Source organism: Oenanthe melanoleuca, chromosome 15, assembly GCF_029582105.1.
Source record: "Oenanthe melanoleuca isolate GR-GAL-2019-014 chromosome 15, OMel1.0, whole genome shotgun sequence".
Classification (NCBI taxonomy): domain Eukaryota; kingdom Metazoa; phylum Chordata; class Aves; order Passeriformes; family Muscicapidae; genus Oenanthe; species Oenanthe melanoleuca.
In genome coordinates, this window is record NC_079349.1 from 6724941 (window position 1) to 6738268 (window position 13328).

The window sequence follows — 13328 nt, forward strand, 5'->3', positions numbered from 1 at the left end:
CATGTCAAGGGCTGCAGTGACATGAGTATGTGATAGCTCAGTACTATATTTCATGTAATGATATCATGGTGTTATTAATAATGCTGAATTTACTTTTGGATACTTGAATATTATGAATATTTCAGTTTTGCTGTTCTAGTCATTGCTTAGCCTGTAAGCTAAGAGATGCTGCTCAAGGCAGAGCAAATAGAAGTGGCCTAGGAAAGATAAAAAATACTTTCACCTTCTGGTATATTCTCCTACAGGCTAAAATACTAATTACAATACTTGATTTTGATTAGAGTGCTTTTGGAAAGATAACCTTTGTTTCCTATTAATTTAATCTTAAACTATTTCCTGTCAGGTCAAGCTGACTTTGCATCAGCGAGATCTGCAGCTTGAATCATTGCAGCAAGAACACCTCGACCTGATGAAGCAATTAACTCTAACCCAAGAGTCACTGCACACCAAAGAGCAGTCCCTGGATGACCTGCAAACACAGTATGATGAACTGAAGGCCAGGCTAGAAGAGTTCCAGAGTGATGCTGCCTCTAAAGATGACACGATCCAGTATTTGCAGAATGAGAAGATTGTGTTGGAAGTCGCTCTGCAGGCAGCAAAAGCAAGTAAAGAGCAACTTGATGAAGGAGCAACACGCCTTGGAGAAGATACAGAAGTAACATCACAAATCTTGGAGCAACTGAAGCAAGAAATGGCAGTCAAGTCAAGCCAAGTAATGATCTTTCTGAAATCTTACCAGTTTTAAAACAATAATTTGGAGTACAGGTGACAATTTGGGAAGTAATTTTGTAATGTGCTCTTTTCTGTGGCACTGTGGTCCACATTTTAATTTTTAAAAATATTTTTATTTATTTTTAATTTTTTTAAAATTACTAATTACTGTGCTGTAATTTGGCTCCCAGTGTGGTGACCTGGTGAATATATTTTTGTATAAAATGTTTTATCTAACCATTGAGATGCTTAATCAGAAACAGCATCCTTGTTAGATTAGGCAGTTGTTACAAATCAGACCGATATGCTCACTGAAGAAATCAGGTATAATATGACATTTGTCACGTAAAACAATGTTTTCTTTTTCCCCCTCTGGCAGGTGGAAAATCTGCAGCAAGAAAATGCCAGCCTCAAAAAACAGCTTCAAAAAGTAAAGGAACAGTTCCTGCAGCAGAAGGTAAGCAAAAGCAAAGAAATTTCAGAGACATAAACCCAAGGAATAATTTTTTTAACTTTTTGAAGGTATGTACTTCTGGGGAGGTTATGAGGATATTTAAATCTATTTTTCGTATCACAGACATTAAAATACAGAAACTGTATAACTTACAGTTGAACTTCTATCTTAGCTAATGTAAAAGCTGATCCACCAATCAATTCATACTTTGATAGGGCTTTGGGGAGTTTGCCAAGTGATCCACCATAGAAAATGTCTCTTTGGTTTGCTGATTAGGTTTGCTTTTGGAAAAGCACTTGGAAATCCTCAAGTGTTGTCATTTCGTTTCAGCTTTGAGAAAACATAGTTGCTTCAGTAATTGGATGGTAAATGACTGCTTTACTGCAAATTTTATTCTGAATTTACACAGTTTTGAAACAGTAATTTGAAATGGATATGTCATTAGCATTGCACATATATGTGTCTTGTTTATAAGGTGGCACCATTAATTTGCTGCTTGATTGCTTATTAACCTAATGTCAAAGTTTGTTTCAGCTTGTTATGTTCAAGTGTGGGAAGGCTGTTTCAGTCATAGTTAAGCCCTATTCTCATGGCAGAAGTTACTAGTTAATTTTTTACAATTAGTTTGGTTTTTAAAAATGGCACATAATTGATGCAGTTTCCATGAAGAATGTGAAGAAGAGTATCCCTTACTGCAGAGAACATTAATGAACATTTAATGAACTGCTAATGTGAACTGTTATTTGATATCTGAGCTTGCATAAAAGCCTTTGAACCAGAGTAAATATCTTACAGAAGCTGGTGCTGGTTTGTATGACGCCCCCACCCCCTCAAACTAAAAGAATATCGGTAAATACTTTCTAGTAAATCAGTCAAAAAATTTGCAAAGCTGAAACAGAATTGACATTGAAACTCTTGTGTGCAAGGTCATGGTGGAAGCTTATCGAAGAGATGCGAGTTCCAAGGACCAGCTCATCAGTGAGCTGAAAGCTACAAAGAAGCGGCTGGACTCAGAACTGAAGGAGACAAAACGAGAGCTGCTGAAAATCCAAGTTGAAAAACAGTCACTCGAATCTGAGCATTCAAAACTACAGAAAGAAGTATCTCAGGTTCACCAGCAGATGGTGGAAATAGAAAATCACCTCCAGTCAGTGCAGAAAGAACGAGATGATATGGAAACACGCCTACAGGTATGGAAGGTGTAAGGCTTTGAACTTGGAGAGTGTTACATCCAGGATACACACAGAATGATTATGTTCTTGGTTATACATTTAAAATAGTCTAGACATTTCAACATATATCTACCAAAATTCTGTAAATACATGAGTGCTTAGTAACATCTCATGTAAGTAAGTGGGGAGAAGCACTACAGGACTGGTAGAAGACTGATGTGGAAGCAGTTTCCTTGGTCCTAAAGTGAACTCCATCTGAGAACAAAATCCAAACACTGTTCATTTGTGTTAACAGTGGTGGCCTCAGAGGAAAGAGTTAAAGAGGAAATAAAAGGGTAAGAGAGCATGGACAACTGGAGAGCAATTTATATTTAGAGGTGGAAGTAATTTTGAAATTTCACGATTTTTCTTTTATAATCAAACATGCACAGCAAACATGCTTTTGTTCCTACACTCATGGGTCTTCTTTTCTTTCCTGTTAAGTCTTTGCAGTTTGATAAGGAGCAAATGGAATCTCTTGCTGAGGCAAATCAGGCATTAAAGCAACAAGTAGAGCAAATGCAAGAAGAAGCAAAAAAGTAAGTTTTCTTTTAGCACAGACAAAAGAACTACAGCATGTGGTTTTCATATTTAGCTTTCAGATGGGTTTTGTTGGGTCATGTGAAAAATTAATCTTGTAGTACTGTTTGTGAAGCACCTTTTGTTTTTACCTGGTGTTTTCTTTTCCTTTCACACCAGGGCCATTACAGAGCAGAAACAGAAAATGAAGCGTCTCGGGTCAGACCTGACGAGTGCTCAGAAAGAGATGAAAGCAAAACACAAAGCCTATGAGAATGCAGTCAGCATTCTCAGTCGGAAGCTGCAGGAATCTCTTACTGCAAAGGAATCTGCTGAGGCAGAGCTGAGCAAACTAAAGGCACAAATTACTGATGGTGGGAATGACCAGATTGCTCAGGTATGCAGATGTCCTTTGACATTGTAAAAAGTCAGAGCTATAAGTCTTGAAATACTATTTCACCCTGAAGTGATGAAAATATTTGGAAAATAAAGCTAGATAAGATCATGGTATTAGAGTTCTGAGCGCTGAGAATTTCTTCAACTATATTTGAGAGAGGTGATTTGGCAAGCTAGATTTACTGATGAAATTTTTATTGGTGTTTGGTTTTTTGGTGGGATTTTTTAATATTTTTTTTAATGGTTAGTATCTGAAGATTTCCCAAGATTCTAGCTCTTATTGCTTTTTTCTCTTCGACAGCTAAAAGTTTTTCAAAGTAGCCACAGCTTGTTTATATATGTTAGGCCTGTAATAAGAAAATTAGTTTGCTGAGGGAGGCTCCAATTTCTTGAACCAATGGAGCAAAATATCAAATACACCAACCGCAGTAGCTGGATGCAAAGGTGGAAAGCTCTGAGCAAGACCTTTAAATTAAACACTAGCACCTCATTTCATATTTACTAGAGAAGCAGCCTTTTTAACCAAAGCAGAAGTGACTCCTGAAGATGGGTGCAATCATGTGTGACTGCTTTGTCTTTAGGAGAAGATTCAAGCTCTGAAGACAGAACTGCGAGCTGTGAGCAGCAGTAAGTTGATGCTGGAAAAAGAGTTGCAAGAAGTGATTTCACTGACCAGTCAGGAGCTTGAAGAATACAGAGAGAAAGTGCTGGAACTTGAGGATGAGGTGATTGCTTGAATTTGCTTGGTAGATGGGCATATGACTGTAAAAAGTGCCTGAGAGACAGAGAAAAATTTTGGTACCAAAATTTTATTCCAGCAGTGGTGAAAATCAGAATCATGGATAGGAAACATCATGTCTGTGGTACTTGCAAATGTTGTTGCCTTGTGCTGGTTCTTTGTGGTTTCATGAGTCATTGTCCTATAGAGAAATAGAATGAGAGAAGGGAGTGGTTCCTGTATTAGATACCAGCTGTGTCTGGTCATGAGACAGTGAGGATATGTGAATCATTAGCTTTTGGAACTGCTGGGAGTCATGGATCTCCAGTGATCTTGAGGGCCAGGTGATGGTGTTCAGTTGTAGAGTGACACCAAAAAATTATATATATCAACTACTCTGGATCTGCACCTAAACAGTACTCCTGGATTCTTCTTCCTAGCAAGCATTTTAGTCTTCCAACAGGAAAATATACCAAAGTGAACTTATTTTTTAATGTTCATTTTAAAAAGAAAAGAAAAAAGAAATAAGAAATGCCACTCTGGAAAAACTAAAGGCTTAATGAGTTTAACTCACAGTTTTTTTGTGGTAGTAGCCTGAAGCTGTTTGATTATGTTTGTTTGATTTGTCTTTTTTCTTTGACTATAGCTTCAGGAATCTAGAGGCTTCAGGAAGAAGATAAAACGTTTAGAAGAAATGAATAAGAAGTTGGCCCTTGAACTGGAACATGAACGTGGAAAACTTACAGGTCTCAGCCAGTCCAACGCTGCTTTGCGGGAGCACAATAATATCCTCGAAACAGCATTAGCAAAAAGAGAGGCAGACTTGGTACAACTGAATCTACAGGTATTTGGCTTTTTGATGTAGTAACTTCAGAAAGGAATTGGCTTGTAAAATACAAAGTTGGTGCATTTATTCCAGCCCTGGGTCCCCATGTGTTGCATAACAGCATCAGTGTGGGGGTTGAACAAGGGAGCAGAAATGGGACTTGGTACTAAACAGTGTTTTCTTCAGAAATAAAATTGCAATACAATATTTGCAGTAGTGAAAGTGTAGATAGTTGGAACATGTCACATCCCGAGGTGTCTCCTTAGACCTGAGATCACCTCTGGAGGACATGCAGGTGCTCTGGAACCCAGCTCTTTCCGATGCCCGCCGATGAGAGACTGCAGGAGCTGTTCTTAGAGGTTTTCATGGTTGTTTATTGTTGCTTATCTCAGGAATGCTTTGTCCAGCGAACAGCAGTCTGCTTGCCAGACGTCCAGGGCAGAATCTGCCTGGTAGAGGCAGGACTTATCTTTTATATTCTAAATTACGTACTAGGTATTTACAAATGACCCCCAATACAATACAATCTTGTTACATGGTCCAGCTCTGTCCTCATCCAATCTAAAAGTGCCAGCAAGTCACCCAGCATGGATGACACGGAGACGAAGGAGGAAGAGGTATCCACACTCCCAATTCTCCACGTTAGCCATATCACAAACATTCTAGAAATCTGCTAATTCTACATTCTAACAGTCTAATTTACACTCTATTTATTTTTTCAGCTTGCATTTCTTCTCTCAATGTGGGTAAATTGTTCCAAGGAGCTAAATCCAGGCCCTGAGACACCTGGGTCTCATTCGAGGGTCTTTGAAGACCCCGCCAGGGGGGTCTTAAACCTTCCAGGGAAGCCAGAGGAATACTCTGGACTTCCACAGGAACATACTAAATCCATTTGTGTTACATATGGATTCATTGGGATAAATAATTTTTATTCCGATAGTAATACATTAATGTGGACATAGGCAATGAACCACCATTTAACAGTAGCTACTTGTAAGGTTGAAGGCACTGAGTGGAAACAGTGATCAGTGAACAGCAGAGAGTTGTTCTGCAATCCCTGCATTGGCTTGTGTTTATATTTCCTGTGCTTCCAGTGAGCCCACACAAAATGTGCATTTGTTTTTGTGATCTGTTACAGGTTCAGGCAGTTCTAAAGCGGAAAGAGGAAGAGGATCAGCAAATGCAACAACTTATTCAAGCTTTACAGGCTTCCCTAGAGAAGGAAAAGTTAAAAGTTAAAGACCTTCAGAAGCAGGTAATGCTCATTTTTGTTTACTTAGAAGGTGATTTAAAGGTATTTTAAAAGTATCTTGACACAAAATCTATGTTTTGTAACATACTGCTTCCTGCAGGGGGCCTGTAAGGATGGCCAGTGGCTGAAAGATCAGTTGATGCCGTCTCTGTTGTGTCCTGTGTTAAGCTCCTTTTATGATTCACCTGCAGAGCCAAAACACAGTAAAACTGTATTTTTCTGTCCTCATAGGAAGCAGCAGCCAAGGCGGATGCAGCCCACAACCGGCGACACCACCGGGCAGCGATGCTCGAGCTCAGTGAGATCAAGAAGGAGCTCCATGCCAAAGAGCTGCTGGTCCAGGCCCTGCAGGCTGAGGTGGACAAGCTGCAGTAAGTAAATGTCTCAAAAAGAGCAGTAATTAAAACAAATCCCCTGAAAAAGCCACACATCAGTGGATGTTTGGGTTTGCTCCTTTGGGGTGGATTATGTTCAATATTCCCCAGCAGAACCTGACCACAAGATGCTTGTTTGGATTCTGCATTTTTCTCTCTTTAAAATTCAGTTAGACCTGAGGTACAGTGTTTTTAGGCTTCACTATCTGCTTTTTTTTCACTTTCACCACATACTTCTAATTTTTCACATTGCTAGTAAGAATTAACACTTTATTTATCTCCTGTTATTCTTCTATTTACATCCCTGAGGAACTGCACAGAGGATTAATTTGATTATTGACTATGTTCCACAATGTATTCAAATTCAGTTTGCTCGTATATAAATTTTTCTTAATTCATAAGAAATTATCAGACCTACATGAAAATTGATATAAGCTTAGCCCTAATACTCCAAAAACAAAGCAAAATTGCTGGCAGGGGTTTTTTGGCTTGTTTTTTGCTGCATAATCTGTTGTTTGTAATTTTTTTCAATATTTAATATTTATACATCTCTTTCGTAGAATCTTTTTGTGATTTAACTCTTGCTCTATGAATGTGTTGGCAAAGCCCTCAGTCAAAGCTGTAATTAACCAGGTTCCATGCACTTCCAGGTCATGTCATTTATAGTTAACTGGCAAATTCAGTGAAGTTCTTGTTTTAAAGAACAGATTGACCAACTGCTGTGTCTGTTAATCTTGCTGTGCAGGGCAGAGGATGAAAAACATTCCCAGGAGGTATCTCAGTTTCAGCAAGAGCTGGCAGAAGCCAGATCTCAGCTCCAAGTTCTGCAGAAAAACCTGGATGACAAGCTTAGTGAACAACCTCTAGTAAGCCAAGAGGTAAAAAATGAACACTTACTGTGTTTATCTGTATTTCTCTTGCATTGTATGACTTTGTCTTAAATTCAACATGTTTAATAAAGCTTTGCTAAGTTTTCTTAAGAAGGTTTTCATTCTATATATAAGAATATATATTGGATTTTGTGGCTGACTGCACCTGCAGATAAGTCCAGTATTTTTTACTTTTTTTTCCACTGGCAGCTGGAAGACCTGAAGTGGGAAGTAGAACGAAAAGAAAGAGAAATTGAAACACTTAAGCAGCAGCTGGACATGACTGAACAGCGCAGCCACAAGGAGTTAGAAGGGATACAAGTTGTCCTGCAGGTATTTAATCAAGCCAATTCTGATGGATTGGAATTTTGATTGCTGTAGGGGGATAATTAAAAGAATAATTTTATTTTTTAAAAGCATGCTTACACTTTTTCTGAATTTTTACTTTGACTGTGCTGTTACTTTTGTATTTCTTCAACCTTTATGCCATTAACATAGGTTACTGACTTTCTTTTAACCTAAGCTCTGATTTTCTGCCATGGCAAATTTGTTTCAAACAGCAGTGTTGTGTGTTGGTTTTTTTTTCTGAAAAGATTGTAAGAACATTAGTTGGCTGGAATTTTTATGCTGTTTCTCTACATCACACTGATTCTCTTCCCATTTATAGAACATCAAGACTGAATTGGAAATGGTGAGGGAAGACCTGTCAGTGACTCAGAAGGATAAGTTTATGCTGCAGGCTAAAGTGACTGAACTGAAGAACAGCATGAAGTCACTGCTGCAGCAAAACCAGCAGCTGAAGTTGGACCTGAAGCATGGCAAGATGAAGAAGGTATTTAAATAGGAAGAACACATTGTAAAGTACAGGAAAATTCTCTGCTAATGCTTTTAAATAACCCAACAAGAATGTGCCTGTGATTCCTGCTCCATAGTGCAGATGTGCACCAGTGGCGTGATGTGAGACTTCCTAGGTGGGAAAAATGACATTGATGAAATAACTTAATTGTGTTTCTGACTCTCCTTTTTTTCCTTTAACCAGAGGAAAGAACTGAAAGGTGAAAATAACTCTTCCAATCCTGTGACTCCAGTCAAGATCCCTGATTGTCCAGTGCCTGCTGCCTTGCTGGAAGAACTGCTGAAGCCAACAGCTGTGAGCAAGGAGCCTCTAAAGAATCTGAACAGCTGTCTCCGGCAATTGAAGTATGACCTTTCATTTTAAACCATATTAAAGAATCTTAAAAATGTTTTCAGGAAACAGCTGCCACCATGAGGAAAAAAGATTTGTAAAATTAATTCTTTATTGGGATTATATTTAGGACAGTAGGATGTTCTGTCATTGTAAGTGCTTGCTTATATGGTTATTACCATGGTGAAAGAAGACTTTATAATAAACTAAAAATGTCCATCCTAAATTGTACACAGCAGAAAAAACTAGAAACAGCTATTAATGTTTTTGCATAATAATAAGCACATTGTATTTGTTTTGCTCTTAAAGAAGACCTAAGAAGTTCCTGAGCTTCTTGTAGATTTCTTTCTCTTATATACAGCTATATCTTAGGTAGTCTTGGAGTAGGTAGCAAGAATCAGAAAAGTAATTTTTGGTCTTGCATTTAGCAGTTAGTTTTCTGCTTGCTAATTTTGCTTTTTTTGTTCTCACTTCATTCAAAGGCAAGAGATGGACAGCCTTCAGCGTCAGATGGAGGAACACACCATTACAGTACATGAATCAATGTCTTCATGGACTCAGATTGAGGGCAAGTTAATGGACCTTACTTCTACAAGTTCTACAACTGCATCAGACCAGCAGGAGACTCCTACTGCAGATGAAAAGAAAGAGAATTGTGTTAGTGACAAGGAAGCTTTGACACTATAACCTCCTTATCAGCTGTCTTTCTTCCTATTGCTTTAAGTATATAAACAAATCTTTATAAAAATTATTTATTTCATTTTTTAAAATGGTGTTCAGAGTTGTGCTTTTGCCTATAGAAGCAAAGGGCACTCATTTGAGAAACTGATGGAATAGTAAATGTAAAATGTGCTTTTCTAAGGGTTTGTTTGAAACCTTGCCATAACAATTCTGTCATGTTGGGTACTGCCAAGTGGTGAATCTAGCTCATTTGAGGGTTTAGTAAGAGATTCAGATGAAGGTTTAAAATGAGGTCAAGAGGAGCATCTGGTTTCAAGTATGTAATTGTTCAATCTGGGTGAGTTTGTTAAGGAATTACTGTTAATTATGTAACATCTAGGTTTTCTTGTTTGTTTTTTTTTTTTAATTTGTGGGAGTAGAATGTATTTTTTCCCCCACCTTGGGTTGTAGCCAAACTACAGAGAAAAGTAAGTTCTCATGTTCAGCCATTAGCAGTGGTTGAGAACTGGATATGCTGAGTATTCTGTTGTCCCTCCTATAATCTCTTATTCTTGAAATTCAGATTATAGGTATCTGTATTTGAAGAAAAAGAAGTTATTGTAAGCCATTTCCAGTTTTGAAGATGACCTCTGACCTATAACAGAAGAAACAAGACTGTAAAGACAAGCAGTGCAGACCAGTTGGTATCTTAGGCAGATTTGCCTGGGATGTTTGCTCATGTTTTTCTCTTACAGTCACAGGCCAGTAGTGAGCTTTGCTTCACTGCACAAATACTTTGCACCTTTTTATTTCAAGTTTTGAAGTAGACACCCATTAAAAAGTATGTGTGTAAAATATATATATATAAGAAAAAAAATTAATAATTTTCTGACTTTGAATATCTGGTTTAATATGCTTATATACTGTAAGTTAAGGCTACAATGAGGGGTTTTGTTACTGTCATTGTTCTAATGTTATGTTTAAGTTTGCTTTTCTTTGACATACTGTACAAATGGCTTAGGGAAATGAGCCCCTAAAGCTAGAGCTTTTAGAAATGTAATTATTTTTACTTTAAAAGACATAATGCCTATAAAAATATTATTTTTAATAGCTTTATCTTCTCCCACACACTTCCTCTACTTTTTGCACCATCTATTCCAAAATACCCACCGTGAATGGAAGTGTTAGTACTGTGGCAGCCCCTCTGCAGAGCACCTTGACTAAGTTATTTTTCGAGCAGCTCACTTTAGTTTCCTTCATCTTTGGTCCCGTTGCTCCATGTGGCTCATAATGCAGTGATAAACAGCCCTCTCCTCACTCTAAAATTCAGTGTTCAGGTATTTGGAAGATTTAGTAGCAACTCATGTACTAGAATGTTTTTGTCCTTAAAATATAAAACAAGTCAATTATATCCACTGTAGTTTGCTGTTTAAAAAGAAAAAAAAAAATCTATTAAGTACAAGTGGATTAAAGGCTGGGGGGAAAAAATCTAGTTCATGTATTTTTCCAAAGAGGCTGTCACTAGTTTTGGGTTTGATTGTTGCAGAGGAGGCGGAAGGATATTTCATTTTGTTTAGCAGTAAGGTGAAAAATAAATAACCAAAACAAACTCTGAGACCCACCTATATTTATCCAAAGTCTGATTTCTCAGAATGACCCCTTCAAGCTCCAGTCCAGTTGAACACTTTGCACTGTGTTTATACTGAATAATTTCATGCCCTGCAGCTACTGGATTTTAAATTAGATTTTATTGGGATCAAAGTCAAGTGATGCTGACAGTCCAGGTTTTGCAACTGGTAAAGGAAGAAATGCATTGATGTGGCATTAGGTGCCCATCAGAAGCATTTACCAAACAATTCATAGTCAAAAGCTTTACAAACTAGCTTAAGACATGTCTGCACACTGCTGCAGTCTACTTTGTAGAGTAAATTGTACTAATTATCTTGCTGTTGTCATGTTCTTGAAGTTGCCTGTATATTAAGCTCAAAGAAGGAAAAACCAAACCACAGTATTGTTAAAGAAAAAAATGAAATTGTAATTAATAATATATTCAATACAAGAAAACTACCAAATGTCCAGGTTTTAAAATACTACTTGTGCAGCGTTAATGTTGCTGTTCACTTTATTAAATACATTGCCTACAGTTCAGAATCCATTATGTTCTAATCTGTTAGTTTGGCAGTGGTTGTATGGATAAAGGTTTTATCTGGTATCAAAGCAGCCAGAATTGTTAGAACCTTCCTAGTTGTTCTGAATGTTAGCTCTGCTTTTTGTGTTCATTCTGCATCCTGCTGCAGTTTCTCACTGGCTCCTGAAGACATCTGAGCTTGCACAATCAAGTAGCCTTAGATATGTGTTTCCCCTTCCAAGGTGAGGGAGCTGTTGTGGATTAGATTCCTGCATTGACCCAACTGCTTCTGGCAGTACCTGGACACTGGGTATTGTCCTGTTATATTCACCATGTGCTTCTTCTGCAAACAGAAACACCATATCATTTACTTAAATGAAGGACAGTGAGACTTCTGAGGGTCTAAGTCTGGTGAGGTACTAAGAAGTTACAGAAGTCACTGGGAAGTCTTCTAGAAGGAGTATGCAGTGTGTGATAAAAGCAAGGTCTTTTTGAAGCTCAAAAGCTATGTTTTTAATGACCCAGAGAAATAGTTACTGCTTTATTAAAGAGCCTCATCCTGAGGCTGAGCATGCTCAAAGCTTCAGGTCTCTGCTGTCTACGCAATAAAATAACTTAGTTGTAGGAATGAAAATTGTCTCCCCTCTGCCTGTCATAGCACTGCCAAATAATCAGGAGAATCTGAAGAATAATCTCTTAAAAATTTATTTTCCTTTTTTAAGCACTGCAATAGAATGTATTTCCTGTATTTCTTCAGTGGTTGCTACATACTAAACCAAATCTAGTTAACGAAGGAGAAATGTCACTACAGTGTTCCCCAGTGCTGAAGGCTGGTAAATGGTGCAGCATTATATTTCAGACGCTTTTGAGTTTTTGAGGGCTCTTGAATAACTCTGTGTGTAAAAAAAAAAAATCACAACAAAGACCAGCAAACCCAATAGAATAAAATGTTACTGAGTCTCTGGCATTGCTGAATATTGCATAATGCTCCATTCTATTGTCTTCCAGATTTCTTGGAAATATTTGGGCACTGTATTGGGATCAGCTGAGCCCCCATCCACTCATGCAATGGGAGGATCTGATCTCATACTGTTTATTCAGGCAATATCCTAGCTGAAATCTATGAGATTTTCATGTGTGAAGTAATATGCAGGATTAATGTTCTACTGATCATATTGTCATGGATTATATATTCCACCTTAGGGGAGAGAACTGCAGTGGCACAGCTATTTTAGTGTTAGCTGTGACAATGTCAAAGGTGTGCTGGGGACAGGTAGTATTACCAATATAAATTTACCTTAAAGATGACAAATTCACTGCTTGTGATGTATATTTTATTAACTTTGCAGGGAAAGTGGGAATAGTTGCATGTGACTTGCTGTGGCCAGAGCCTTTAAGTATTTTCCTGTGAAAGCAATTGCTGTCCAGAGGAATTACTAATGCTCATCAGCTGTCATCTGATCACTCTGCCTCCTACTAATGAGCAACACTTGAGTCTTGGGCAGCCTCATTTCTAATACAGATGCACAGATTTCTAGGGGAGGGAAAGATATTCTGGATATTGTAAATGAAATGGTTCTGTTTCATGTAGGACATTCAGTAATGTCTGCTTAGGCTGTATTTGTAAAGATAGAAGTTAATAATTCCATGTTCTTGAAGAATGGATAACCCAGGGGCTGGAGGAGTTACACTATGTACAATTAATGTTTATGATCATACAAAGCATGTTGATTATAAAAATTATGTGCATAGGGATTCCTTTAAAAGTTTTGTGCAATAAACTATTTTTGCTAAAGGGCCCCATGTTGTTTCTGCTTTGAAAGACCATTTTCTCTTCGGTTTTGGGTGGTAATTTTATGTTGGGATCCTGAATATGCTGTATAGCCACTTTTAAGGGGAAAAAAAGTCTTATTTTGAAAGACAACATTATTGTGTATTGATTTTTCACACATCTAAACTTTATTGTGTATTTCCAATATATTTTATTTTTCTCAGCTGAACCTCATCGGGGAAGAAACACAATT

General features: G+C 37.7%; 1 protein-coding gene across 3 annotated transcripts in view; it reads left to right on the forward strand.

Annotated features, from left to right (window-relative positions):
* GOLGA3 (golgin A3) overlaps positions 1-13328 on the forward strand; it is a 171806-nt gene that overhangs the window by 11475 nt on the left and 147003 nt on the right. For 2 of the 3 annotated variants that reach the window (XM_056504660.1, XM_056504661.1), the window contains exons 11-24: positions 344-712; positions 1091-1168; positions 2092-2355; positions 2821-2915; positions 3076-3292; positions 3873-4016; positions 4656-4853; positions 5974-6090; positions 6319-6458; positions 7207-7339; positions 7541-7663; positions 7998-8162; positions 8370-8530; positions 8999-13107. In XM_056504660.1, the coding sequence (XP_056360635.1) occupies positions 344-712; positions 1091-1168; positions 2092-2355; positions 2821-2915; positions 3076-3292; positions 3873-4016; positions 4656-4853; positions 5974-6090; positions 6319-6458; positions 7207-7339; positions 7541-7663; positions 7998-8162; positions 8370-8530; positions 8999-9203 (2409 nt within the window). In that variant the 3' untranslated portion in view covers positions 9204-13107. Of the gene's footprint in view, positions 1-343; positions 713-1090; positions 1169-2091; positions 2356-2820; positions 2916-3075; positions 3293-3872; positions 4017-4655; positions 4854-5973; positions 6091-6318; positions 6459-7206; positions 7340-7540; positions 7664-7997; positions 8163-8369; positions 8531-8998; positions 13108-13328 lie in introns of those variants that run through there. The other variant, XR_008841706.1, reaches the window with a different exon arrangement.